The sequence below is a fragment of the Prunus avium genome, chromosome 1, assembly GCF_965620075.1.
Source record: "Prunus avium chromosome 1, drPruAviu1.hap1.1, whole genome shotgun sequence".
In the NCBI taxonomy this organism is placed as follows: Eukaryota; Viridiplantae; Streptophyta; class Magnoliopsida; order Rosales; family Rosaceae; genus Prunus; species Prunus avium.
In genome coordinates this window covers 51,236,228-51,250,466 of record NC_142284.1, presented here as the reverse complement: position 1 = coordinate 51,250,466, position 14,239 = coordinate 51,236,228, and the positions used below count along the sequence as shown (strand labels likewise).

Below are 14,239 nucleotides of genomic sequence, written 5' to 3'. Positions count from 1 at the left end.
AGCAAGAACTCTTTTCGGAGCCAAATTTTTATATATCATCAGCAACCCTATTTATTATTAAATTATTATTAAACTGTATTTAGTATAATAAACAAATTAAATTTAACCTTTTTTGCAGAAAAGAAAACTATGCACGTGTTGTGACCTTTTGAGCTCTTTCGATAAAATGGCTATACACATATCACCAACTCTTTGGATTATATATTTATAAGAGATAGTGATGTTAGCTTTAAGAGCTGAATTTTCTTGTTTGGCATTTTGTTGCTGCTTGGTTTTTTTTATAAGAAAAAAAGTTTTAGGAGCTTTTCTCTGTCGACGGAAAATGTTGCATTATTGGCATGCAGAAAGTAGACGCATATCACTATTGGAAAAGTTAAGCTCAGAAGCTAAGTGTAATTTTGAATTAGTCAAGTTGGAATGTGACTCTTACCAACAAGTCCACAGACAAAAAGTGAAAATGAAGTCCACCATCTATCTTGGCCTCTAGGGCATTTAGAATTCATTGATAACTTAAACAAATACAATTTCACATGGGCGGTACCGGGCGTTGAACTGGTTCTAATTGGAATAATTATCTCCTTGAGCACAGCCAAAAGGTTGAAGATTTAAGTATTAGTATCAAACATACCATTTCAATTGCTTCATCACTTAAAGACAGAAAAGGATGGTGAACAGAATTGTAATCGTCAAACATTGAACATGGACTAGGGATGGCTTTCACTGAATTAGATCTACATAAATGCATGGATTGAATTCTATGATTTCATGCGTCGTCTGGTGCGTTCTCGATTTTTGTTGTTGTCTAAGCATGATTTCACCGCCAGTACTAATTAAAGAGTTTACAGAAACAGCAGTATCATGAGGAGCAGAGTACTAGCTGAAGCTCAGCCTCTAAACTAATTAACTGTCTTAAAAGTTTGTTACATCAGTTAGTTTTAAGAGAGGCATCAGTCTTATCAATTGATACATTTTATTGCAGCTGCTCTTTACATCAAGAGGAGTCTTTTATCAGTTTTTCTTCATTGAATGGGAAAACCCTCTTGCAGTTTCACTGATATGTCATAGTTTCATCTTGTTACACTTGTTTGCTTCATTATATGGCTGGAGAGTAGATAACAACAAGAAACTTAGGGAATATAATGCTAAAAAGTGTATATATATATACTTTCTAAAAGACAACATAAACTACAAACTTAAGTGCTAGAGAAATTTTGCAGACTCATTGGTTTGATGAACAGACTGCAATCTTGTGATTTTTGCATCCTTTAAATCTCCCCAAAGAAATAGTCATAGTGATCATCTGCTCCTCAATCTTTTATAAAATCCAACTTAGTAAGGTGAGTATACAAATATATACACACTGGATGTATGTATTTGTGCACGTATGCTTTACGAAACATTGAAAATTCTACCACAATGAACATGTTATTTGGAATTGAGGACTTAAATTAAAGTAATAAATTTTAGGAAGGTTTCCACTACCATTTAAACAAAAAAGAATGGATTATCTGGAATCAGGATTTCAGCAAATTTAAGAAAAAGAATGGATAAGTCACTTTTCACTTGCAGCTAACTTTAGGTATTATATGGGGGAAAGTGGGATGAATGACAGTAAATATACAGAAATTCAATTTATATTAAAAGGGAAGCGTTTACTAAGCTTTGTACCACATGGTAAAACAGAAACCAAAAGGTTTTCCTCTTCCTTGTTGACAGTAGCATTTTATTGTACAATGATTGATGACTGTGTTGTTAAAGTGTACGATTGCTAATAAGAAAACATGTTACACCCTAAATCGAAGTCCACGAACAACATATGACGATAGAACTTGATTAAATTTTGCAGCATCCCTTTATCATCCTATTGAAGTCAAATGCAGGCAAAATTGAATGGAAGACCATTTTCCATCACACTGCAGGCAACTTGTGGCCTCCTGATTGCCCTTCTAGTCTTACTGCTAATGTTCATTGCCGCCTTATACGAATCAAATCATAACGCGTAAAGATTTAATCCTTTGACAAGGAATCTTAAATATCATAATGTCCCTTCATTGTATGTAGCCGCATAGAAGAACTTGAAATTTATAATAAGCTAAAGTATTGGCTGCATGCTTGATAGAGGTGCTTTAAGGGTAGGAAATTCTTGGCCATCCTAGTGGGGATTGGCCTAACCAGCATCATGTTAATTAGCCTCCAAGATGGCTTCACATTGTCACCTACAAGTCTCGTGGAGTCTCACCTACAATTCTACAATTAGAGGAACCATAATTAACCATTTTCCTGTAGAAAGATGCTAATGTTTGACTAGAAATGAACATTTCCATTCTCAGTCTACATGCTGTCCAACTTGAACTATATCCAATAAACTACGAAGGATTAAAAAATTTGAATCACATTCATACCCATTGACATTTTACTTTTCTTAACACTTTTTTGGGTACATGTATGCATAATCCAATGACTTGGTTGATTATTGGAAAAAATAAGTGCAGGAGTCTATAAATACCCCTGTAGTACTTCTGTCAAAGGGAAACTTACCAAAGAACTCTAGCTATATATTTATCTAAACCCTCTTCTAGAATTCAGACTCTCTCTCTCTCTCTCTCTCTCTCTCTCTTATATAGCAGCAGCTCAAGTCTCATGAACAGAAGCAAGAGTATACCTTTGCAGGCCCCAACCTATGGAAACCTCATCACCGTTTTAAGCATCGATGGGGGTGGAATAAGAGGGCTTATCCCTGGAACCATCCTTGGTTACCTTGAAGCTGAGCTTCAGGTAGACTATTCAATCCTTATGTCCTCTGCATATGTATTCGCATATAATGTCTTTGATCGATAATTCCATGTCAAATAACATTGTTTCTAAGATATTAGTGTCACATAAGTACTCAAAATGTTTGATCATGTTGCAGAAACTGGATGGTGAAGATGCAAGAATCGCCGACTATTTCGATGTGATTGCAGGAACAAGCACTGGTGGCCTTGTAACTGCCATGCTTGCAACCCCAGATGAGAACAACCGCCCTGTGTTTGCTGCCAAAGATATTAAGGACTTCTACCTTACTCACTGCCCCAAAATCTTCCCCCAGAAACAGTAATGTTTACATGTTAAATGCCAAATTTTTGTTAAATATTGATACAGAACATATTTTTGTTAAAATAGATTCTAATATAAGCATTAATTTTTTAAACAACAGCTGTCCAATATTTCCTTATACTACAAAGATTATCAAAGCTCTAGCAGGACCAAAATACGATGGGAAGTATTTGCATGACTTGGTTGGGCAGAAACTTGGTGACAAAAAACTGCACCAGACATTAACTAACGTTGTCATTCCAACATTTGACATAAAGGAGCTCCAACCAACAATCTTTTCCAGCTATGAGGTTGCCCCCTTACTTTGAATTTAACCCAATCATATCACTTCTTGACTTAATTTTCTTGATCACCAGTTTAATGTTACTTTTACTGTTTGTTATTTGATAATTACTGTTTAAATTATGTCCTTTTCTTGGGTGGTTAGGTGAAACAGAAGCCAAGCTTCGATGCTAAACTCTCAGACATATGCATTGCAACCTCAGCAGCACCTACTTATCTCCCAGCCCATTATTTTGAAACCATGGACCCAGAAGGGAATGTAAGAGAATTTAACCTCATCGATGGTGGCGTGGCTGCAAATAATCCGGTACATATTTTTACTAATTCGAACTCCGCACATCTTCTAACAAAGTTTATAAAAGAAAAATACCACTCGACCACTAGCTAGTTGGTTTTCAAATAACTCTATGTTAGGGTAAATTGATTATATTTTTGCTCTTATTTCAGACTTTACTTGCTATTGGTGAAGTGACAAAGGCAATAATCAAGGGGAGCTCAGATTTTTTCCCTATAAAGCCCATGGACTATGCAAGGTTTCTAGTGATATCATTAGGAACAGGCTCAGCAAAAGCTGAGTTCAAATACCATGCACTTTCTGCAGCCAAGTGGGGCTTGTTAGATTGGTTAACCAGCGGTGGTGGAACCCCAATAATTGATGTTTTCAGTCAATCAAGTGCTGATATGGTCGATTATCACCTTTCTGTTGTTTTCCAAGCCCTCCACTCAGAAAATAATTACCTTCGAATTCAGGTAATTAATCCAATTCATCACTCATTGTTTGGACCACATTTACTGATCACGTTGCTGGCTACTATCTCTTTAATAAACTATGCGAGTCTGAATCAGCTGTACTCAGTAAATGTGTTACAATTTATATTATTATTTATCTTATTAACCCAAATTAATGCAGGATGACACGTTAACCGGGCATGTATCTTCTGTGGACATAGCCGATAAGAAGAATTTGGATGATCTTCTGATAGTTGGTGAAAGTCTGTTGAAAAAACCAGTTTCCAGGGTTAATTTGGAGACTGGCAGGGTGGAGCCTTCAAAACATGAGTCTAATGAAGAGGCTCTCACAAGGTAATAAAACCAACAAAATATTCATTTCCAAAATTTATGTGTTCAATTTTTGCAATCTGTAATAATAGAAAGTTGTAATTAACGTGCAGGTTTGCAAAACTATTATCGGAAGAGAAGTGGCTTCGCCTTGCAAGGTCACCCCAAGGACATACTCCAAAACCAAAACCCAACTACTGACTCTTTTGTTTTGCCATTAAGTTTTTTGTTTTTTGTTTTTTGTATTGAATTTTGGTGTTAATTAATTTGAGGGAAAAATTGTTGTAATAAGTTCAACACTAAGATTATTAATTCTTTTCTTTTCTTTTTTACTTATTGGGGATAGCCATAAATGATAATGCTCGTCGTTATCCATTTTAGTATGGATGTAAGTATCTGGTCCAAATTAAAACTTCAAAAGAAAACAAAAGTTGCTGGTCCAAAAAATATATTTTTAAACTTTTTTTCTTTTACAAAGAAAAAACAAGAATACAAGGTCTTGTTGTTATGGACTCTTAACCCGTCTTGTTACCAAAAAAAAATACAAGAATACAAGGTAATGCCGACATGTATAGAGTTCCCTCATTAAAACTCTTTCTATATATAAAAAGCAATTGCTATATCTATCTGTATATATAAAGCAAAATGCAGAAAATTGTATAACATTCAAAATACAGAAAATGCCCTTGGTTAATGGAAACATTAAGAATTGAAATTATTAATTAAATGAGGATAATATGGTAAATTCACACTTTTTCATATTAAAAAAAATTAAATTAAAAGAAAAATCAGATAATGGATTCTATTTTTATGGAACACAACTACCCATTATCTTTTTTAATTCTAAAATAAATTATTTTTTTAAAAAAAAAAAGCCTCTCGTAGGCGTGAAAGTGCATGCGGAGAGACTGGTCTATATTAGATATGAAAACGAGGTTATATTATTTAAGAGCTATCTCAATTCCCATTTTGTGGTTTATTTTATGCCCGACCAGTCGCCAATAAAATTCAATCTTGAAAGATGGGGTTTGAAAATTCTTGTGAAGGATATTGAGAGCAGTTGGAGCATGCATATTGACCATTTGGTCATTTTGTTTTGTAGTCTAAGTCTGAGGACCTAGAAACCTTTTTTTTATTCTTTTTCCTCCAGTTAATAGTCAACTTGGGTTATGATTGTTACCAACAAGTCCACAAAGCAGAAGCTCTTAATCATTGTTTAAATTATCAGATAGAGTCCAATTCCTGATTGAATTTTGTCTATTTTTATATATGGACCCGTGAAAGATTGACTTTCTTTTTTTTCTTTTTCTTTTTTTGTTTGAAGTAAGAAACAAAAAAACACAAAAAGGAAATTTATGTTTTAGTCGAACATCCAAATTATAGCCGTACTGTTTCAACATTTTTTTTCTTCTTCTTTTTTCAGGTCGTAATTAATTGGACGAGGGGAAACTAGCAAAAGAAAAGGAGAAAAGTATAATAAAATTAAAATACTTTGATTTCTAACTCAAATAAAGAATGAAGTAAATACTGCTGATCACAACCAACATGCTGGTTGGTATTTATTGGGAGAAAATAATTAATTCAGTACTAAATTACAATATGAACAATAATGAATTAATTATTAGCACTAATTTCACCATCAGTTGGAGTTGCTGTCAGCTACAGCCTTTCCATTTGGTGATCTCATTTCACGGACCTTCCTTTCCCTGGACAGAATTTGCGCCACCCTACATACGTGCAGATTAATTAAGAAAATTAATTGTGATTAGTAATGTTAAATCAATATAACATATTTATGATCATGCTAAAAAATCATATTAGATTGGTGAGTAATCAAATATACATACCTTACGAGAGCTTCTTCATTTGTTTCCTGATGAGCAGGCTCATAGATACCGGTTTGCAAATTCACCCTCGAAACCGGTTTCTTCAACAATTCCTCTCCAACTTTTACAAGGTTATTCAAGTTTTCTTGCGTAGCAATATCCACTGAAGATACTGTTTTCTCCAATGTATCATCCTGCACCATATATATTTTCACTTCAACCCGTTAATTATCGATTTTTACTGCGAGTTTGGATCATTGATTATGTATAGATTCATAGTATGGCAGTAAATATATCCCAAATACCTGAATTCGGAGGTAATTTTTCTCACAGTGAAGAGCTTGAAAAACAGTAGCAAGGTGGAAATCGACCATGTCATTACTTGCTTGAGTAAATACATCTGTCAATGGAGAGGAACCCCCTTTCGTCAAAAGACCCCATTTAGCTGCATCATCGCCATTATATTTCTCTTCAGATTTTGCTGAACCAGTACCCAACGATATCACTAAGAACCGACCATACTCAGTTGACCTTATAGCAAAGAAGTCAGAATTTCCCTGGTGCATTTCTTTTGTCACTTCGCTTATAGCAACCAAAGCCTGATAAGAAAAGACAACAATATAATGAACGAGAGCTAAATAAGCTTTTGAAATTGCATGGTGTATTATAGATCAAGGTCATAATTTAATTATATATATATATACCGGGTTGTTAGCAGCAACGCCACCATCAATGAGATCGAAATCTCTTGATTCACCAGTGGAAGTTTTTGTTTCAAAATGGTGCGCTGGAAGATAGGTTGGGGCTGCTGAAGTCCCAATGCATATATCCGACAGTAAAGCATTTATGCTAGTGTTCTTTTTCTCCTATAATCGCCATCAAAACACAAAACCAACCACGTAACTATATTAGATTTAACAAAACAAACATATATATATATATACAGACATATATATATTTAAGGATACGAAAACAAACCTCATAGCTAGAGAAGACCATTGGTTGGAGCCGCTTTATATCAAAAGTTGGGATTATAACGTTTGTTAACGTGTCACTTAATCGTATGTCTCCTAATATTTCCTTCACTTTCTTATGTAAATACTTTCCATTATACTTTGGTCCTGACACAGCTTTTACCAAGTCTATGGCGTCACCAATCAATGGATAGTTGCTGCACAAGCAAAATATATGTGATTGTTAGCCACTATATATTTATAATATTAAAAAAGAAAAAGGTGTTCAAGCTAAGATTAATTATACTAATAATTGATGTACATGTACAAGATTAATGACATTGAGTTGAAGTTAAGATTGATGTTAAATAGCTTGTTAGGTACCTGTCTTGGGGGAAGATTTTAGGACAATGTTTGAGATAAAAATTGTTAATGTCTTTAGCAGCAAACAGGGGTCGATCATTTTCATCTGGGGTAGTAAGCATGGCAGTCACAAGCCCACCAGTGCTAGTCCCTGCAATCACATCAAAGTAATCTGCAAGCCTTGCTTTTTCACCATCCAGCTTCTGCATGTGGCAAAGTTGAAGTGAAAATAAATTAGCAAGACCATTATTTTAAACATTATTAATTAAAGTTAAATTATGGGTTTTAATATATAAGCTTAATTACCTGAAGCTCGGATTCTAGGAATTTGAGTATAGTTCCGGGAATAATCCCTCTAATTCCACCTCCATCAATGCTCAGAACGGTGACGATGTTCCCGTAAGTGGGAGACTGAAGAAATGATCTTTCTCTCTCCATTTGACATGAAAGGAAAGGCATATACCGAATGATGCACAACACAGGAAAGGTATAGGAGAGGTACTCGGAAGGAAGAGTGAATAAGCTTGAACCCTTAAAGAAGGCTGATGATGATGGGATTAATTGAGTTTAGTAACCTTGAGCAGACTGTGCCTTATGTAGAGATCTTTTCCCCTTCCAACTTTGACCCCAAATTTGTATGCATGTCGCTATAACGAGTTTTAAGTTGGACCACTTCTGTCAGACTTTTCTAATTAAACACTGCATTCGTGTCATGTGGACATAATTGATTAAGTGCTTTGACCCCAAATTTGTGTGCTTCGACACATGACTTTGACTTGGCATCCGGCAGTTTACTTGGATCGAACCGGCAGTTTACTTGTATATATTTACTTGTACTTTTACACATGATAAAATTGTATATATTTTAACAATCAATGGGTTAGATCCGTATTGTTTTTATTGGTCAATGTCAATTGTTGAAAAATTAGGCCTGAAATTTGTAGGGATTTCTATGAAGCCATTATTAAAAAAAAGGGAAATTTTTTTGTTGAATATATCTTGATGAACAAGCATCTAAAAAGATTGATGATAAGTAAAATGGTTGGTGATCAAAGTTTAAATGCGTCTAGACTTTTGACCAATATCCTCAACTATAATATATATATATAAAATTCTCATATTCGGATGTTCGGATGTTATTACCATGCGGACGTAGGCCGTGTATTTTCTACTACCTCTTTCTGCTTTCCTCCTTATTTATAATGGCATGGGCACAATAATAACGTGCGGACATCTTAATGAGAGAATATATATATATAGCACATGAAAATATAGAAGTATATAAATAATTCCCAAAATTACAAAGGATTAGTGCTCCAGACCTAATTACTCTAAAGCCGACCCAGATAGCCAACCCTTACGTAAGAATTAGCAACAGAATAGGAGGAGAGGTTCCTTCAAATGAATGAAGATGCTTCTTTTTCCTAATGTTGAGATATAATTTAAATATATGTGAATCATTGAGACTGGGTCAAGACCTTTCACAATCAGTCCTAACCCAAGTCGTCCAAAATAGTAAACACCATGGAAACTTCAGGAGTGAAGTGACACATTCCCTAGCTAATAATTTTCTCTCAAAAATATATTGTGAGGCTTTTAAATTAAATTTGTGGGTGAGCACTTTTGAGAAATTTTAAAGAAACAAGAAGAAGAAAAAAAAAACACTGAGAAGACAGTTCTAGTGGGAAAAAATAAATTTTATGTCTGTGTTTCGCAATTACCAGAAGTTAGGAAATTTCATAAGACTCTCTCCTGCAATACTTTTTTGGTCGAAACAAAAGAAAGTTCTCATGTATATGGACTTTTCTCATGTACGGAATGTGAGAATTTTTTGCAATATTCTTTAAGCATAGCTTGGCGGGACATTAAATATACCAAAATTCAGTTTTTTCCTTTGTCTCGACTCTTTCAACTCTGTAAATTATACAATATGGGATCCGGTTAATTCGTTTCGAAGCTCATTAGATAAACCCAGTTGCGGCCCTGAGGGTGTGCAAGTGGTGCCACCGCACAGGGCCCCTGATTTTTGAGGGCCCTCGAATTTTTTTATGTGTATAATATATGAATATATTAATAAATGTTTATATATATATATATATATATATATTTATATTTATATATACTTAGCGAGCAAATTTTTGACACAAAGACATTTCTATTTGTATTGGTTTGCAGGGCCTCAACTTCCATTTAGGACGCGACTTCAAAATCCGCTTGTGTAGATCAATCATAGTTTTAGTTCTTTTTTTTTGTTTTTTTGGTAACAACAATTAATGATCATAATAATTAAAAAAGCAAACACGTTATTTTCTGTAAGTAATAATCATCACCAATATCTCTCCTTGGCTCTCTTTTTTTAATCCTTTGACAATTTTCTTTATAAAAATTATAGTTGAAAATTTATTACGTACAGGACCAGTAAAATTTCTTTAAAGAACAGAGTCATATGCAAATGTGACCTAGCTAGCAGCAAAACCACCATAATGACAATTAGGGTCAAATTAAAATTATGCTGCAACCATTGTTTAAAGCAGCTTGTCCAATGTCAACACCAACATTCAATATCCCAACTACTTTCACAACCACATACTGAAATAATAAATACCCGATCACAAGGAATTAGTCAGTAATTATGTAAGCAAAGGTCATGCTCCTTATTCTTTAGTTAAAATTTAGCTAAAAACACACAAAAGTTATTTAGGAACTCTATAAAATTCGAACTCCAATCATACTCCCTAAATTAGGAAGTCATAAATACTATAGTTATTTTTTAATTCAATATGATTGGTTATCATCTCTATAAAAAATATAAAAAAATAGTTTGTAGTAATTAAAAGTTTAAACTATGCATAAAACGAAACATCATTAAATTATAAGGAGCTACTAGGAGTTTTTTCTCTCTCCTCAGATTTAGGAGTGCCTAGAGGTCTCTCTATTTTAGGAGGTGAATAGAGAGCATGGTTGGAGTTGTATTTTTCCAATTCCTCCCTAAAATTTGTCTAAGAAGGTGGTTTAGGGACCCCATTGTGGATGCTTTAAGTGTGAGTAATTATAGTGTACGTAGTATGAGAGTATGTCACATGGTATAACTCATTTGTTAGAATATATAAGTGGATATTTATTGATATTATATCATAAAAGTGGGAAATATTAACCATATCGCCCATCCATATTATAACACGTGGACGAGTTACAGCAGCCTTGCTACGTAGTAAAGTGTACGTACATGTGGGTTTTTGGCAAGTCATTAGACATAAACAAGTTTAAACACTTAAATCAATCTCAACCACATGATTTCATTGAAATAGATCCAACGACTAAGCACCTCATTCCTCAAATGATAACACTAAATCTCTTATATATATTCTTCAGCAAGAATATTCTAATTGCCCCAATAATATCTATATTCCTATGTGCATACATTGCTTGTCACATGCGTATGTCCCCATCATTGACTTGACGCTAGCTCTTCAATTACTCATGTAGATTTTTTTATTTTCAAGTGCCCATAGAGATAAGACTTCCATATATAGGGCTCACCTCAATTAAAAATGTGGTTAGTAAAGTGGTACACGATTTTTTTTTTTAAATATGCTCAGATATATATTTAATTTTGCAAAAATAATGCATCCAACTAACTCAACCAAAAAGTTGCATCCAATTAATGATGTTCTTGGAATATTGATACAAAATAAATTAGGTGTTAAAAAGATATTTAATTTTGCAAAAATAATGCATCCAACTAACTCAACCAAAAAAGTTGCATCCAATTAATGATGTTCTTGGAATATTAATACAAAATAAATTAGGTATTAAAAAGATATTTAATTTTGCAAAAATAATGCATCCAACTAACTCAACCAAAAAAGTCGCATCCAATTAATGATGTTCTTGGAATATTGATACAAAATAAATTAGGTGTTAAAAAATATTTAATATCTGAATATGATCTATTACGACAAAGACTCATCGTCACAATCATGGTGATTATTCAAAAGGTGTAACATCCCTGATCCAATTTAATTGATTTAATCAAATTTAATTCTTTTGTGAAATTTCAATTTTGCCCTTGGAAGTAGGGGTACTTTGGTCATTTTAAGGAAAAAAAAACATTTATTGTATGATATTACGTAATGGTGTAAGTTTGTGTTAGCTTATGTGAGGCCCCAGTTTAAGGTTCGCACAGGGCCTTCAAAATCTCAAGACCGGCCCTGGATAAACGCAATTGAAAAATAAAAGTCTTTAGCAAATTTTATTTCTCCAACTTCCTTTTGCGACTATATATAATGCTATTGTATGTATTTTGTCAATCAAATGGGCATGGGAATGTGTTCATTTATTCACTTTTAGGGCAAGTTGGGCATTGTTGTGCTGTGAAAATAATCGCTGTCAGATTTGCTGTGAGAGAAAGCAGTTTGGTATTTGATAATAAAAGTGTTGTTGATACAATAATCAGTTTCTAAGTGTTCGGTAAATTTTTGTGTGAAAGTGATGTGAGGTGTGTATAATAACTAAAAAGGGAAAGCATTTTCACTTATATATATATATATATATATTGTATTAAATATGTTTCCATCACATCCTAAAAATTATTTTAATTATAAAATAAAGAAAGTATTATGTTGAAATTTAAATAAATATTATGTCAAAGAAACAAAAACAGGAAACAAAAAAAAAAACTAACATCAACAACTATTGAAGTTAAAATCCTAGAAATTAAAGAGAGTGAAGAATGAAATTTATAGTAAAAACCCTAGAAATTAAAGAAAAAGAGGGAAGAATGAAATTGAGAAGAAATAAACATAATATTCCTCTTACCTGAGTCATGTGGCTTCTCAGGAGTGTGCTTCAATTGATTCAATAAGAAAAAATAATGGGAAGAATATAAGAGATTCAAGAGAAGGAGAACTCTGTGAAAGAGATGGCGTGAAGAAGCAAAGGGATGCGAAGGAGAAAACGCACGAACAAAAGAGATTGCGTGAAATAGATTGGGGTATTTTCCGAGGTTTGTAATTTCATTAAACTCATCACCTCTTCGAAATTAATTTCCGCATAATCATAAAATGAAAGCACCTCATTAGTTTCTTTCCCTTATAGTTTTCTCTCACATCAATTTTTTAACCATACGTAATTTTCTCATAGTTTACCAAAACGGGCTGGGCTTCCCAATTTTTTTTTAAAATTACTTATCACCCTAAATAAGCAATACCAAACGGGCATAGTGGTCAGTTTTTCAAAAATTGGGCTTGAAATTTGTACGGATTTCTATCAAAGCCTTGATTTTTTTTTCTTATTGGCAAAAAAGAAAGGAAAAAACGTGTTGAATATCTTGATGATAAGTATGACAATGATCAAAAGTTTAAATCTATCGAAACTTTTAGGCAATCCTAAATTAATAATTAATCCCCAAACCTAATATTAATTAACTCTAAAGCCGACCCATATAGCCAATCCTTGCTGGTTATGTATAGTTATTAAAATACGGAATGAGAAAAGTAAGGATAAAATACGTACGTGTTTTATTAGGCAAATATTTTTGCAAAATACAAATGAAAAGTTCGGCCATTATATAATTTTTATTCAACAATATGTGAAAAATATGTGTATAATATGTGAATTTTGTATATATTATTGAAAATTTTGTAAAAAAATATGTGTATTAAACATGAAGAATACATACGTATGTGTATTGTACGTTTGATTTTTTTTTTTAAATGTATTTTACCGAATCTTTTAGATGTGTACGGAAAACGAAAGTATCTTTAAAAATACGTATGTACGTATGTATATAATATGAGTATTAAATTGAAAAATACTAACAATTAGCAATCCAAGTGGCATTTAATATTAATTAAACTTTCACCACTTACGTGGAGAATCGTCAAAGGCCCAAAAGATTTGAATTCTTTGGGTGGTGTTACAAAGGTTGTTAGTTGATCTAGGGCCCAAATTTTCCAACAATCTTTAGAGTAGAATTTGGATGCTACTCAAATTATTTCTATAACTAGGATTCCATGTAGAGGATCTCCTGAATTTTATAAATTTGTAGTGGAGGCTGAAAAAGAGTCCCAGACTTTGACGAACAATGAAAAGGGAAAGAGGCAAAATCCCAAAAGAAGCTTTTAGAGGGGTGTCACAAGAATGATTGGCGTTGCCAAATAAGTGTTTCCCTGTGTTCGGTTTGAGAATTATATTATATAAGTGTTAATATCCATTTGATTGGGTTTTAATTTCGTGTTATTGTTGTGGTCTGATAATTGCTTTTAATATCATTTCTATGTCGTTGGCATTTAAAGATTTGAGTTCAAAAATTATTTGCGTCAGTTTTGGTTGACCAATTTCTATTTTGCATTTGCTATATTGGTTTTGCCAACTAACGTTAGAATTTTATAGCTATTAATTTCTGAAAAATGGGCAAAACTTTTAATGTGTTTTATTACAATTGGTTTAATGCCTTTGAGAAGCAACCAACTATAAAAGGCCTTATTTTGGAGTACGAGAAAAACGTTGGAGCAACATCGGTACCTTTCTTCATTATTTTCTCCTCCATATTCTTAAGTTTGTGTTCCACTTTGCTTTCTTTTATCAAGGGAAAGATTCGAGTTGTTCATCCGATCCAAGTATTGCGAATGTACGCATATGAGGGTCATATGTTATTGT

At 33.2% G+C, this 14,239-nt stretch overlaps 2 protein-coding genes across 2 annotated transcripts; one reads left to right on the top strand and one right to left on the bottom strand.

Annotated features, from left to right (window-relative positions):
• The first annotated feature begins 2,532 nt into the window (after positions 1–2,532).
• On the top strand, positions 2,533–4,829 carry LOC110747197 (patatin-like protein 2). The gene is made up of 7 exons (XM_088247682.1): positions 2,533–2,775; positions 2,912–3,093; positions 3,197–3,386; positions 3,524–3,685; positions 3,826–4,128; positions 4,289–4,461; positions 4,551–4,829. Exons 1-7 carry the CDS (start codon positions 2,641–2,643, stop codon positions 4,636–4,638), a joined length of 1,233 nt encoding a protein of 410 aa, XP_088103808.1. The 5' UTR covers positions 2,533–2,640; the 3' UTR covers positions 4,639–4,829.
• A 1,069-nt stretch (positions 4,830–5,898) lies between these two features.
• LOC110769559 (patatin-like protein 2) lies at positions 5,899–8,139 on the bottom strand. The gene is made up of 7 exons (XM_088249348.1): positions 7,886–8,139; positions 7,601–7,782; positions 7,242–7,434; positions 6,968–7,129; positions 6,569–6,862; positions 6,285–6,457; positions 5,899–6,164 (listed from the first exon to the last, which is right to left on the bottom strand). The coding sequence occupies exons 1-7, from the start codon at positions 8,036–8,038 to the stop codon at positions 6,077–6,079; spliced, it is 1,245 nt and encodes a 414-aa protein (XP_088105474.1). The 5' UTR covers positions 8,039–8,139; the 3' UTR covers positions 5,899–6,076.
• Between the last annotated feature and the right edge of the window lie 6,100 nt (positions 8,140–14,239).

Coding starts and splice junctions, on each gene's coding strand:
- LOC110747197 (XM_088247682.1), top strand. CDS start 2,641: ATGAACAGAAGCAAGAGTATACCTTTGCAGGCCCCAACCTATGGAAAC. Junction 2,776..2,911: donor ACCTTGAAGCTGAGCTTCAG/GTAGACTATTCA, acceptor ATCATGTTGCAG/AAACTGGATGGTGAAGATGC. Junction 4,129..4,288: donor ATAATTACCTTCGAATTCAG/GTAATTAATCCA, acceptor AAATTAATGCAG/GATGACACGTTAACCGGGCA.
- LOC110769559 (XM_088249348.1), bottom strand. CDS start 8,038: ATGCCTTTCCTTTCATGTCAAATGGAGAGAGAAAGATCATTTCTTCAG. Junction 7,783..7,885: donor TCCTAGAATCCGAGCTTCAG/GTAATTAAGCTT, acceptor TGCCACATGCAG/AAGCTGGATGGTGAAAAAGC. Junction 6,458..6,568: donor AAAATTACCTCCGAATTCAG/GTATTTGGGATA, acceptor TATATGGTGCAG/GATGATACATTGGAGAAAAC.